Raw genomic sequence first — 12,846 nt, forward strand, 5'->3', positions numbered from 1 at the left:
AAGATAGAGAAGCAAGAAAATCAAGAGGTAAGATGTAATTTCATGGTTTTTTCTCTAATATTCTTAATGTTTTCACTTCTCAACCTCTCTCAAGCTTGAGAAGTTTCAAATGAATGGTTTTTCAATGCAAATTAAACTTTTTAAAGAATTCTAATGATTAATCATAAAAAGTTTACATTTATGCTTAATTTAGGATGCTTTTTATGTATATCTCTCTCTCCCCAAAAGAATGGTCATTCCTATGACCAAGTCTTATTCAAATGACGCTTCTCATTGATAAATTCTTAATTCAAAGATCAAACTCTATGCTAGTTAAGCTAGAGGTTAGAAAATGGCTTTTTATGCTTTTATACTAATACAATTATGATAAAATTATGATTAATTTCATAAATTAGATTTAGGTCCAAATGATAGTTACTCTATCATAGTCATATTACTAAGTCTTATTCTTTTAGAAAATATTAAAAATTATCAGTAATAGCAAGCGGAGCTATGGTAAAAATTTTAGAAAATTAATACATAAATAATTTTTATGCATAATGTGAAAAGAGGACTTCCTACCATATTCTAGGATTAGTCATCCTATGCTAAAAGAATAATTTTCATCACATCCATGGAAAATTAAATTTTAATATTTATGCATAAATAATTAATTAGAGAAAAAGAGAAATTTTTAGTAATTTTATTTTTATACAAAAAGAGAAATCCCATGATAATGGAGATCCATGTATTTCAATGGAAAAGAGAAAATTTAGTATATTAAAATAATGAACATTTTTATTTAAAGAGAAATTTTAGATAAATTATTTTATGCATGAATAAACTTCAATAATCAAAGAGAAATTTCCATCATATTTGGAATTCAATCATTTAAATGGTAAAAGTGAAATTCTTGTCATATTTAAATTAATGGATATTTTTATTTAATTTTAAGAGAAATTTTAGTTACATTTATGAGAAAACTTAAATGATAAAAGAGAAATTTCCATCATAATTAGAATTCAATCATTTAAATGGTAAAAGTGAAATTCTTGGTATATTTGGAATAATGTATATTTTATTTTATTTAAAGAATAATTTTAGATAAATTCATTTTATGATAAAGGAGGAATTCCCATGACAATTGGAATCCAATCGTTAAATGAGGAAAAATAAATTTTAAGCTTATTCAAAAAAATGGATAGTTGTATTTAGTTAAAAGAAGAATTTTTATGGTATTTAAGTAGAGAAAGAATTGAATTAATTTTGGGTGACAAAAGATGAATTTTCACCAAAATTCCACCTAGAGAATTAGGGTTGATAAATTAAGTGGTAGAAAGAATATCTTTAGATATTTTATGTGGTTAAATCACTAAATCGATATTTATCCAAAAATAGATTAAATGGAAGAAGAGTATTTTCATTAAAATCCAATATTCTCTAATAAAACCATTTCTTAATCACCTATGGAAAAGAAGGAATGAAATTCACAAAGTTGGAATTTCCTTACGCAGTTAGAAGTTCAGTAGATGTTTATCTAAAGAAAATCCTTGTTAGAACTAAACCGAATGATTTTGGTTAGACTACGAGAGGGACGGACAGTAAACCTACTTGTCCATCTCTTGATCTGAATCAAACAAAAACTTCGTGACCAATTCTAGTTCTTAATACAAGGAATAGACTGCCATTGAATTAACCTAGTTTCCCCTTGACCGAAATCACCAAGAATCTAGTTGGACAGTCAGTCAAATGATGGGTAGATTGCCCTGATGAGAGATCAAGGATTCTCATTATAAAATTGGGGGTTAAGAAAAAAGGGTTTTATGGAACCAAAATCAAACTGGAAATTTTACTTGCATAGAACCTTTGTTTTCATTTAAAGGACTGTTTTACGCCAGAATGCTGGAGGAAGCATTTGGCACGTGTTTTACTAAGAGGAGATTCATTGTAAACAGCTGGCGAGGAGTCGTCAAGGGACGTCGCTCCGCGGCAAAGCCTGTCGAGGTCTTGATCAGCCTCGATACGATTAAAATGGTGCGCTTCCAGTACGATAGGCAAGGACCGACGAAGCGGTCCTTGAGTGAAGTGCTAGGACACCTAAGTAGGATCCTAGAGGGTTCTGACCAGGTGATGCACGGGCTCGCAGTTTGCTAAGACACCCATGCGTGCGTCGAGGAAGCGGATGGACTAAAAAGAATGACTTTTGTGAATCAAATTTTGATATTGGATCTCGTTGGTTGGCCAGATGGTCTTCAACGGAGAGTCCAGATGACATATTTTGTAATACAATGGACTCAGAATTTTGAAGGAGGATGATCAGCAATATTATGATTTTCATTGAAGGATTGTTTTAAAGACAACCGATTCTGTTATAATGGCAATTTCATATTGGGTGTGTACGTGGTATGCTTACCTTAATTTTTGCATGAAACGCCGGCTAGGGGACCTGAGAACTCTTTTCCTCGGTACCCGTGCAAAAGATAACCAAATCCTTATAAAGGAATCCCACCAATATAGTGGTCGGGCGGTTGACTAACCCATGGGCTGGTTGGGGTTAGGCTGGATCGGGGGATTCCTGCGATACCATTAAGATAAGATTAGTTGTGTTAATTAGATTAAGTCCTGAGAAGACCCTTGTTCTGTGGAAGGGAATCAGCAGCTGTGCCTCGTTTAGAGGAGGAAAAAAGCAGTGATTCTATGGACCAAGTACAAGTCTCTTCTTTGATCTAACCATGTGACTTCATGTGTTCGATCGGATCAGTTGGAATAGTTAAGACTTTGACCCGTTAGATTAATTCTCCCGTTCAAAGATTTTTCCTAGAGGAATTGCCCATGCCTTCCGGGCGAGGGAAGTTTTCCCGGGTTCGATTTCGGAGGAACCGCTAGACTAGTCTCTTGTCTGGACATCCGTGGGCGAGGCCCCGAGTGTGGATCCCTGCCCCGCGCAAGAGGCTGACGCTGCTTTCGCCACCAGCACCCTCGGAGGGTACACCGCGGAGGGGACAGGGGTCTCACACCCAAAGTCCTAACGTTGCAGGCCCTTCATCTATTGTCTTGGAGTCCTCTTTAGATGATGATAGCAATCCCTCCTCAAGTGATGAAGTATTGGAAATTCTAGCTCTAAGGAACTAAGATAGTGTAGCTACCATGAAGACTATACAAGACGAGCATCCTAGTAGTCCTACTATTTTAGTAGAGAACAATGAGAAAGCGAAAGATGATGATTTGTAGAGGTGCAATACATTCCAAAGCATTGTACCAGTCATTAGCCAATTACCTCCATCAAGCTTGTTGTGTCAGCTTGTCAACATGATCGAGCTTAGAATGACCGTCAATGAAATATCTAGGAACTATGATGGAGATGTATTAGGTTCAAGAGTTGATGTCTATTACAACGTGCGAGATGAAAGAGGAAGACATGGAATCCCAAGACCTTTTTTGGACTTTTCTTAATCTAATGATGGAAAGGAATGGTCATGAAAGAGCTGATTTCTAATGGATGAAGCACAACCAATTGGAATGCTGTGAGAATAATATACAACAAAGGGACTGATAAAAAGATGGAGGGTCGTGAAAGATTGTCTTTTCCCTTGAGAACAAAGTGTGATAAATCACACAATCCGATATGTTAAAAAAGAAGATCAAATGGAACACAAAGAATTATGGAGAAACACATTGACAAAAGAGTAGACAATGTCACAGAGTAGACGTATTCGTAACTGGTGGACAAGCAAGCGAGTAAGGCAATCAAACATCCCTGTTTTGGATAGTTGGTATAGTTGGTGGGAAATCCGTATCGCACATTGGGGAGAATTGATGTCGACAATACTCTCACTAACTTGTTTGTATGATTGCTATGATAACGTCTTTTAGATGAAGTGTTAATACTTACACATGTCAAAATTTTAGGTTGTCTTCTATGGAGCTAACGAACATGCCAAGGAAAAATCTTGCAAAGCTAGTAAATATGCCAACAACAAATCTCGCAAAGTCTAAACATGGGAGTTGGATGGCGGGAGAGGACAAAAATGCTACAATGAAAGACTTTCCTTACAAATTTGAAATTGAATAAGGGAGAAAAAAGGAAAGACAAACCTGTACCTTCTTTTTTTGCGAACATATTTTGTGAGACAATGCTCATCATGATAGATTTACAAGATATGTAAATTTTTCCTTTCTTGTTTTCAAGGGTGTGTCGGTCCTGCCAGTGTGTCACTTTAGATAACTCACTTTTCTTTGAACCGATAAAAAAGAAATCCATCAACCCAAGCTGTGCAAATACTTCTCTTTATTGTATTATAGGTACAAGGGCAGCAACACAAAGGTAAGTTTATCCATAGACCCACTTTGATCCTTTGTATCATTGTAGCATTGTACCACTGGCACGCATGCAACAAGACAAGTTCACAAGTGTGTTCCTCACGTTAACCAAATCAGAAAAATTACTCTCAAGGTCAATCTATGTACTATTATCAAAAAAAAAAATCGATTTCAATGAAGGTCTAGGCTGCATACCAAGTTCTACGCCTGCCTCAAGCAGGCAGGTCAATAATTACAAACACATGGGCACTCATCAATACACAACTACAAACATGAATTCTAAATTGGTGCCCCTCTCTTTTTCCATGGAATATAATACAAAAATGCGGTGCTTCATGTTTTCTCGAAGTTCATAAGAACTCAAATTCATACATTGTGTTCACTGTGAACCCATTTTTATGGTTAGAAAAGGTGGTACAAAGTATTGCAGTTAACCATATTTTTCGCAGTTCATATTTTTCCATTCCTTCAAATCCCCACTCCATGCTGGAGTGATCTTTCATTAAATATATGCAGAAGTGTGTCATGGTATGGAAGCTTTAAACACTACTTCATTTAGCTTTTTGCTAGCGTGACATTCCTGTCAGGGGGCCACAAAACTACGCAACTAATGTCAATAATGAACTTACTAAGCAACACTTGATGAGTAGGCATTAGCAGCACTGAATGTATGTAAAGTACCTAGGCATAGATTGACCCTAGAAACGGCTTGATAGCCCATCAACAAAGCTATCACACCCCTTGATTTAGTACTTCAGCAACCAATATCAATAGGGACACCCCACCCTATATCTGTGCACGTTGTCACATGCCATAAAGTAACTTCAGACACACGTAGTAAATCAATCAAACAACAATCTCAGAAAACAAGTGCAACATATCAACTGATGAAACCCTCTCACCAGTACTGATCTTCTACCAGTCTTCACACTGCTAACGAGTCACAGTGAAGACTGAAAGAATCAGCAAGAAACTCCATGGTATTAAGGCAGAGGCATAAAACAAGAGATGGTACAGTTTCCTGCACCAAAATATACAGAAGCTGGGTACCCAAAGAATGCACCAATTATACCACAGAACAGTCCCAAATGAGTACGCATCTGATTGACAGGATGCCAGTACTGAAAAGGATTTTCCCAGCTAGATGGCTTTTTTATCTCCTTGAGAGCTTAGAGTCTCTGTCATTCTGCCAGTCCCTTCTGTCATCTCTTTTCTCCACTGCAGCATGGGTTCTCCTACCATGCCCTCTGTGGAACTCATCGTCACTACTGTGAGCTGTTCTGATTCTACCACTCTTTTGGGCCTCCTTGACATCTTCTCTTGCTCGACCACCTTGCTGAGTATCATCACTGTGCTTGTGCCTTTGGGGCTTCCGATCATCATCTCCTTCCATGTATTGATGAAGCTTTTCCCTATTGCCTCTGTCACTTAGATGTTTATTATCACCATTTCTAGCACTTGAGTTGTACATAATGTCTTCTCTTTTACTGCCCCACCGTCCATCGCTTTCTGTCTTCTCTCTTTCTTTCAACCTGCTTCCACCATCTCTCTTGCTACCATCTTCGTCCCTTTTCCTGTAAGGTTGCTGACTGGCTCTGTCATACTTGTCATGACCCCACCTTGGTCCATCATCCTTGGATCCCCAACCTGTATCCGCACTTCTCTGCAAAAAGTAACGGGCCAAGTCATTGCAGGCCTGTGCTACCATCTAAAAGGTAATTACATCAGGTCCTCCACTTGGCTGATCATTTATACAATTAAGTCCAAATGTGGCCACAGAAGGATCACCTCGAAACACAAACACAATGGCACCCAAGCATCAACCATTTCTCCCCACAACAATTAGAAGGCGAAGGCTAAAAACAAGAGCATTTAGAAAGAATAAAAAGGGTGACAATCAGCTCAGTTTCTAAAGGAGGAGGAGGTGTACCTTTTCATCATGAGAAAACTTGCAGGCTGAGCCCCGGTTGCACTCACCACGTTGAAAGGAACGGCAAACACCTCTCTCTTCTCGTTTCCTTTGCTCCTCCTCCTCGTCCTCCTCTGCTTTCCTCTTGTAATTAGCTACATGATCAACCTTTATCGTTCGACCAACAACATTGGCTCCATTCAAGTTGTCTGCACAATAACGCCAAATTTAAGCCTCAACCCTGCAGACATCAAAGGGCATCATGGCTAGCCATAGAAACAGAAGCCCCTAGCAATCTACTTTCCAATTGTTAGACTTCAACACAGGCGTGGAATCTTCCTTGCCCAAGTCAAGGATTCTCTGACCTACTACAAAATGGCATACTTTTGTCCCTCCAAAGTCTATTGGTTTGAGTCCTGCTTACTGTGATGGGGTTAGGTTGCAAACCATGGTGGTAACCTAGCATGTTAGCCAACGGGTGCATAGCCCAGTGGTGTGGGTTTGGAACTTGGATGGGGGAGGTCCTGAATTCAATCCCCGCTGATCCCCATTGAATATTGTGGCCACAGCCACAAGTTATAAAACTGCCTTCAGGCAGGCAACACCATGAGCCTGCAAGCGGCCCGGGGGGAGGAGGGGGGGAGTTGGAATTGCTACTACAGGTCGATCTAACTCAAGAGAAGAAAAAAGGGGAGAAAAAGGAAACCTAGCATGTCCCTTAAACTGGCACTTAGTTTTGGCATTCAATAAACTATCAATGATTAGTGTTTCATGTATAAAAACAGCGTGTAGGTTTAATGTTGCCATAGCAGATGAGATATTTGGACATTGATATTAAGCTATGCACCTTGGTGCCCACACACTACTTACAAGTTAGAAGAGAGCATCCAAGCGGTGCTGTGGTCAGGCGATTTGCTGGCCTCAAGTGTCAGCTTTCTCGCAATCTTTCATATAGTACATATTTGTGCAATACAGCAATTTCAAAACGTATCGAACACCTTCTTACTTCTTGGCTTTTCCAATTACACACTCTCTCATCCAACATTGCGATCTTTTTGACATTCTTTTCCCCAGCCGCCAGCATCACGACTGTCAATCCGATCGCTCTTTCTTTGTAACCAGACTGACCATGCACGATCTGAGTTCTCATAGGCTCCTCGTGTTTTGTTCTCAAGCAAGCACAATGGCTATTCTTGTTCTACATGCAACCACTCTAAATACATGACTAGATACTACAATGGCTAATCTACGCACAACACTGAGTACACAAAATGGATAGAAGCAACCAGCAAGTTAATCTATTGCTCCTATCAGAAAAGCAAAAGAGATGGGTGCAAAGACCACATACCAAGAAATCCTATTAGGGTTAGGAAAAACCTGCATCGAATCTGAATCGATGACCACGATAGATTGTGGCTAGCGACTCACCTCCTAGCCACCGGCTCCATTCCACAGCCACCCCCGAGCTTGAGGTCGAAATTGCCATGAGTCAACCAGGCCCCGACAGCCACACCTTGGCATCCCATACCACCAGTGCGCCTGCCCACCTGCTGTCACCAATTTGGTCCCCTCACCAATCTTGAACAGTGTTTCACACACTACCTGGAACCAAGGTGCGAACAGGGATTTTCCATAGAAGAAAACTGGAGCACTTATTGGCAAAATTTGGTCTGAAAGATGGCTTCTGAGCAAAAGCAGGATGGGATTTTTAGCGTATAAAGTGATTTATGACATTACAAGTTGGTGTGTTCACACATTATTAAAGACGGGCTGGATTTATTATTATGTATATGGGATGTGCTGAAAGAAAACTTGGCCATCAAGCTTGGGAAAAAGCATAAAAACTGATATTTTTGGCAGCCAAGCCACTTTTGGCACAAAGGGAAAAGCACAGTCACTTTTGGCCAAAAAGAGAAAAGCATGGAGGCTATTTTTGGCTGGTTGACTCCATAAATAAGGAACAAGAGCAGATTTGGGGGCATGTACTTGAGGGTACCTGGCGGACTGCAGCAGATATCTTTCTCCCTCTCCTACGCACAGGCGGACAGCAATTTGATTCTCTCCTCTCTGCTCGCTGGCCGTACAGTCCCTCAACAACCCTGGCCGACCTGCAGAAGTCCGTACAGTAGCCGGGAAGCTCCTCCTCCCTCCCTTGCGCTGGCCGTACAATGATACAGCAGGCCAGGCAGCTCCTCCTTTCTCTCTAGTGCGAGCCGTACAACGGCTGGTTATTCTCTCTCTCTGGGACTGTTTTGAGAGTTTTTCTGGGGTTGTTTTGGCACAGAGTTCGGCGTTAGATTTGACACCGTGCAGGGCTGTTGTTTCGAGGTTGATTCGTATTGGTTCTTGGTGCTGTTTGTACCTTGATCCTTGAGCAGGTGTTTGCTTAGCTCGTGGAAAATCCAGTGCAGGACTACGCCCGCACCTTGGTTTGTCTGTATCAGTTTATTCATTGGAATAAAACAGTTCCTAGGGGGGGGGGGGGGGGGGGGGGCAGCCATTCCAGCTCAGTGTGGTGTTCTCTTTGGTGTTGTTTATGGTTATTCCGTTGCGTCCTAAACTTTGTTTCAATACCACATGTGCTATCTGTCTGTGTCCCAAGTGTTAAAAGGTTTGTGATCATAGGTCTGAATTGGTTTCTTTGGTATTAGAGCACAGCTTCTTGCCTACCCTATCTAGGCAAGACGATCCTATGGCTATGGACAAGACCCAAAGTTGCGAGGAACACAAGGAGAGGACTAGAACTCTCGAGCACATGGTAGAACAATACATCAAGATCATCGACGCACAGTTTTACCATCATAACTCTTTGACGAGGCAGCTTCGTCAAGAGCTTCCGGAAAACAATGCAAGTTTAAAGATGTACCGTGAAGACCCTCATGTGAGGACAGTTATGGAAAGCAAAAGGGTTATGGAGACCAGTGCTACAGATGTTTTCCTAGACCTGGTATCAATGCTGGAAATAAATCCTAGGAAGTTGCCTTTTCACTATCTTCTTTAGGAAGGGAATATTGTCCTTGATGCATGGGGCAAGTATCAGGTAAAGCCGGATCTTGGAATGGCTGAACCTCATCAGTCATTGGTTGCAGAGAAAGCTTCCATATATTCTTTCCGAAAGAGAAAGATGGCTCTTGTTCCGGAACTGCCTATTGTTCGAGGTGGTGACAGGCATTCTTTCAAGGAGGCGACGGCTCAGAAGATGTCTCGGAAGGAGCACAACAAATAGAACATGTAAGTTCCTCTGGTGGAAGATGGACCAATAAGTTGTTCCAAGCCCGATCGTTTTGGGAACCAGTGTTCCTGCCACAAAAAGAACGAAGTTTCGGAGGAAACTTAGAAACTATTTTGGGTGTTGTGGACTTTGGTTTTCTCCTCGATATTTAAGGGATTTTGTCCCAAAAATTTTGATTGTACATAAATATACTGGCGACAGGCTTTTTATCAAGATAAGTATTTATGTTTAATGCTTTTCTTTTGCAAATAATTGGAATTTTGTACATGTTGAACTCCCTTGCTAACACAATTGGAGAGTGTTTCTCATGTCTATCTTGAGATGTGTTTCAGGAAAGTTCTTTTCTGAGAGACGTTTTCGTTGGGATTCAGTGGCTTCTCCATGGTTTGATGAATAGTTTATGGTTTTGGTCTTGTGTATTGGAGGTTCCTAGCAATATGGGACACTAGAATTGTTGCCTACACAAGGATCTCATATGGGGAGTATTCTAGTGGTATGGGATGCTAGAATATGTCACATATGTGGTTACAAAACTATGAATTATTTATCAATATCATGGATTTGTTGATTTAGTCTATGAGCTATTTCAAAGCCAACATGGCAGGCATAGTGCGCTTATATGGTTGGTCAAAGATATGCAGGACTATCCTGGACGACTGTCACCAATTGGCCGACCATTTGGTCCATCTCCAGTTTTTGCGTCTCGTTCACTTGAGGCCAGGCCAGTGTCTCGTGTGAAGAGGCCAGTATTTTGCTGACATGGACAGGAGCCAGACTGGTGCCACCCGTGTGTTAGCAGGATGGTGTCGTATGGACGGGAGCCAGACCAGTGCCACCCGTGTATGACCTGGACTGTGTTCGACCCATGGGACTGTCACGCCATGGAAGAGCCAGTATTCGTGCCGTGTTTTGCCTATGGGACTATCACACCATAGGGAGACTTGTGCCTGGAACTGTGTCTTACCTATGGGACTGTCACTCCATAGGAAGACCAGGTTTTTATGTTTTTATGTCGTGCCAGTTTTGTGCCGACAGATATTTTGTACTTGTTCCATGAACGGGAGATATGTCCATGTTACTATTTGCACATTCACACATATTTTGCATGTTTGAAACTGTTTTCGCATGACATGTATTTGTGTGTTTGCCTGCTTGACGTGTTACTTACTGAGCGGGGACGCCTGCCAGTGAGTCGTGAAGTCTGCTCTGTATTCTGACGAGTTTTGGTGCATGTGAACAGGTGGTAAGTATGTCGCACATATTGTTTTAATGTTTCATATTCTAACCTTTTATTTTATAAGGTTAGGTGTTCACATTCACTTAAATGTGGGCACCCCCTTTGGGCACCCACTTAGGGGCCAAGGTGGGGAGCCCCACTTTGAGTGAGTGTGGGGGTGGGCATGGTCACCTACCCACACCCCCTTAGAGCTGGCTGCCCACATGCAAGCGTGGGGAGCCAGCCAGCACTTATTGATTACTCCCTCTCCATCCTTAATAAGAAAAGCTTCACGATCACCTTTAAAAGGAAGGGGATTTCGTGCGCCTCCATCACCCTACGCTTGCATCGTTTGCTGTTGACGGCTGAACCTTGTTCAAAGGGAGCTGTGCTACTGCATACAACAGGCGCATGCTCTCAAAAGGAGCCATCTCCTCCAATGTTGCTAACGGCTGCACACGTTTCAGGCTACGCTTCTTGCACAGAGGCGGCTGCCACCTACGTTTCTGCTCTGCTACAGCCGGCTGCTAGGCCATCTCCTCTTCAGGTCATAACCAGGCGGCTGTACACTGCAGCCAGGCCACTACAGCAGCACAAAGGCGGCTGTTCCTAACTACAGCATGCTGCCTCTGCTTCTACAGGCGACAACATACCCTCTGGCTACGCTGCCTGTCCTTCTTGCAGGCAGCTGCGTGTGTTCTTCCCTTTCATCTTCCTTCCTACAGGCGGCTATTCCCCCAGGCGACAGTACCTACAGGTTGCCCATCCACTACCGGCTGCACCTCTCCAAGCTACGCATGCCTCTACAGGCTGCTATGGCTGTGCGCTTGTGCTCCAGCCAGTAGAACACGACCCTCAGGCGACTTTGCTTGAGCTCCTCCACACTGCAACCAGGCATCTCCTCCCTTGCAAGTGGATGCTTCTTCTCTCACAGCAGGCGGCTGAGTCTTTTGCGGTGATACTTGTCTTGGTGGTTCACCACGAGGCAACTGTTTTTTCAACAAGGGTGGCTTCATCATATCACGAGTATTGATTTTCTATCAACCATCTACAAGTAAGTGAATTTCAGATTTAAGTAACGTATTTTATGTTTAAATCTGATAAGGGATTCATCCCGCTCGGCCAACACCCGTTCGGTGCCGGGTTGTCCAAGCTCTATTGGCGAACCTCGGTCCAAAGGTGCTGAGATCGGGAGAGCCAGGCGTTAGTACGAGAGCGCCTGTTTGTGCGTGGTCTCGGAACACCAGTGAGGCGCTCTCCGCGGAGTCCAGTGAAAGCACAGGACCGTAGAGATTGGACCACAGTAGTGGTCGTTCTGCTTCGAGTTCTACATCGAAATTCGACTTCGAGCCTATTTGTTTGGTACTGTTTTCATATGTACATGGACATCATCTAGTTCTTGGAACCCATGGAGCATTGTATTCATTAAATACTCCCAATAAATATATCAAATATTGAGGGGGGGTCGGCCCGTTCCGGCCCCAGTGCTGGTGTCCATCTTTCCATTTCATTTCATTTAAATTTCAAGTTGTATTAAGTTGTCCATTTCAAATTTGTGGTTTTAAAGTTGTGCTATTAAGTGTGTGGGTGTCCAACGGAGTCTTTCCCACTTGACGGGATCGGTTTCATTGGTATCAGAGCACAGTTGTTTCCCTCTTCCTAGTGGGGAAACGAACCTGTGTACTGGACATCCCGCTTTTAGCAAACTTAAAACACAATGGACAGCCAAGGCAACCCTTTGGAAGTGCCTAATTCGAGGGGTCCATCTAGTGCCTCTCGTGGGTCTGATGCCCTGCGAGGAAGACACAAGCCCCTTGAAAGGGTTATGGATAGTGAATCCAAGGGTCAACTGTCTCCAGGAAAGACAGTTATGCTTGAACAAGAGCCTGATGTTATGAGGGCTGAAATGGAACATATGAGAAAACTTTTGCAGGCTCAAGAGCAAGAGTTTAAGTTTTTGCATGAAGATCCCCATCTGCAAAGTGCTATTGAAGCCAGGAAGGCTGATGCAATGGTAGATGTAACTTTTGAATCAATGGCTCGTGAAGTGGGCAAGAAACCAAGGGAGTTGGCACTTGCCTACCTCCTCCGCAAAGGTGATATCAAAGAGGGGGATGACGGAGAGCTGAAATTCAGAAATCCACCTCGTTTGAAGCATGGAGATCCTACATCCCAAAGGCTGAAATCTTT

At 42.2% G+C, this 12,846-nt stretch overlaps 1 protein-coding gene across 1 annotated transcript in view; it reads right to left on the bottom strand.

The window, feature by feature from the left end:
• Window positions 1-5,158: 5,158 nt before the first annotated feature.
• LOC147641135 (RNA recognition motif (RRM)-containing protein) overlaps window positions 5,159-12,846 on the bottom strand; it is a 45,829-nt gene continuing 38,141 nt past the window's right edge. Inside the window, exons 3-4 of the mRNA XM_086818523.1 lie at window positions 6,230-6,417; window positions 5,159-5,962 (exon numbers count right to left, since the gene is read on the bottom strand). Coding sequence (XP_086674649.1) covers window positions 5,453-5,962; window positions 6,230-6,417 — 698 coding nt within the window. The 3' untranslated portion in view covers window positions 5,159-5,452. The remainder of the gene's footprint in view (window positions 5,963-6,229; window positions 6,418-12,846) is intronic.

Source organism: Cibotium barometz, chromosome 2, assembly GCF_041138505.1.
Source record: "Cibotium barometz isolate CiBa-2024 chromosome 2, ASM4113850v1, whole genome shotgun sequence".
NCBI lineage: Eukaryota > Viridiplantae > Streptophyta > Polypodiopsida > Cyatheales > Cibotiaceae > Cibotium > Cibotium barometz.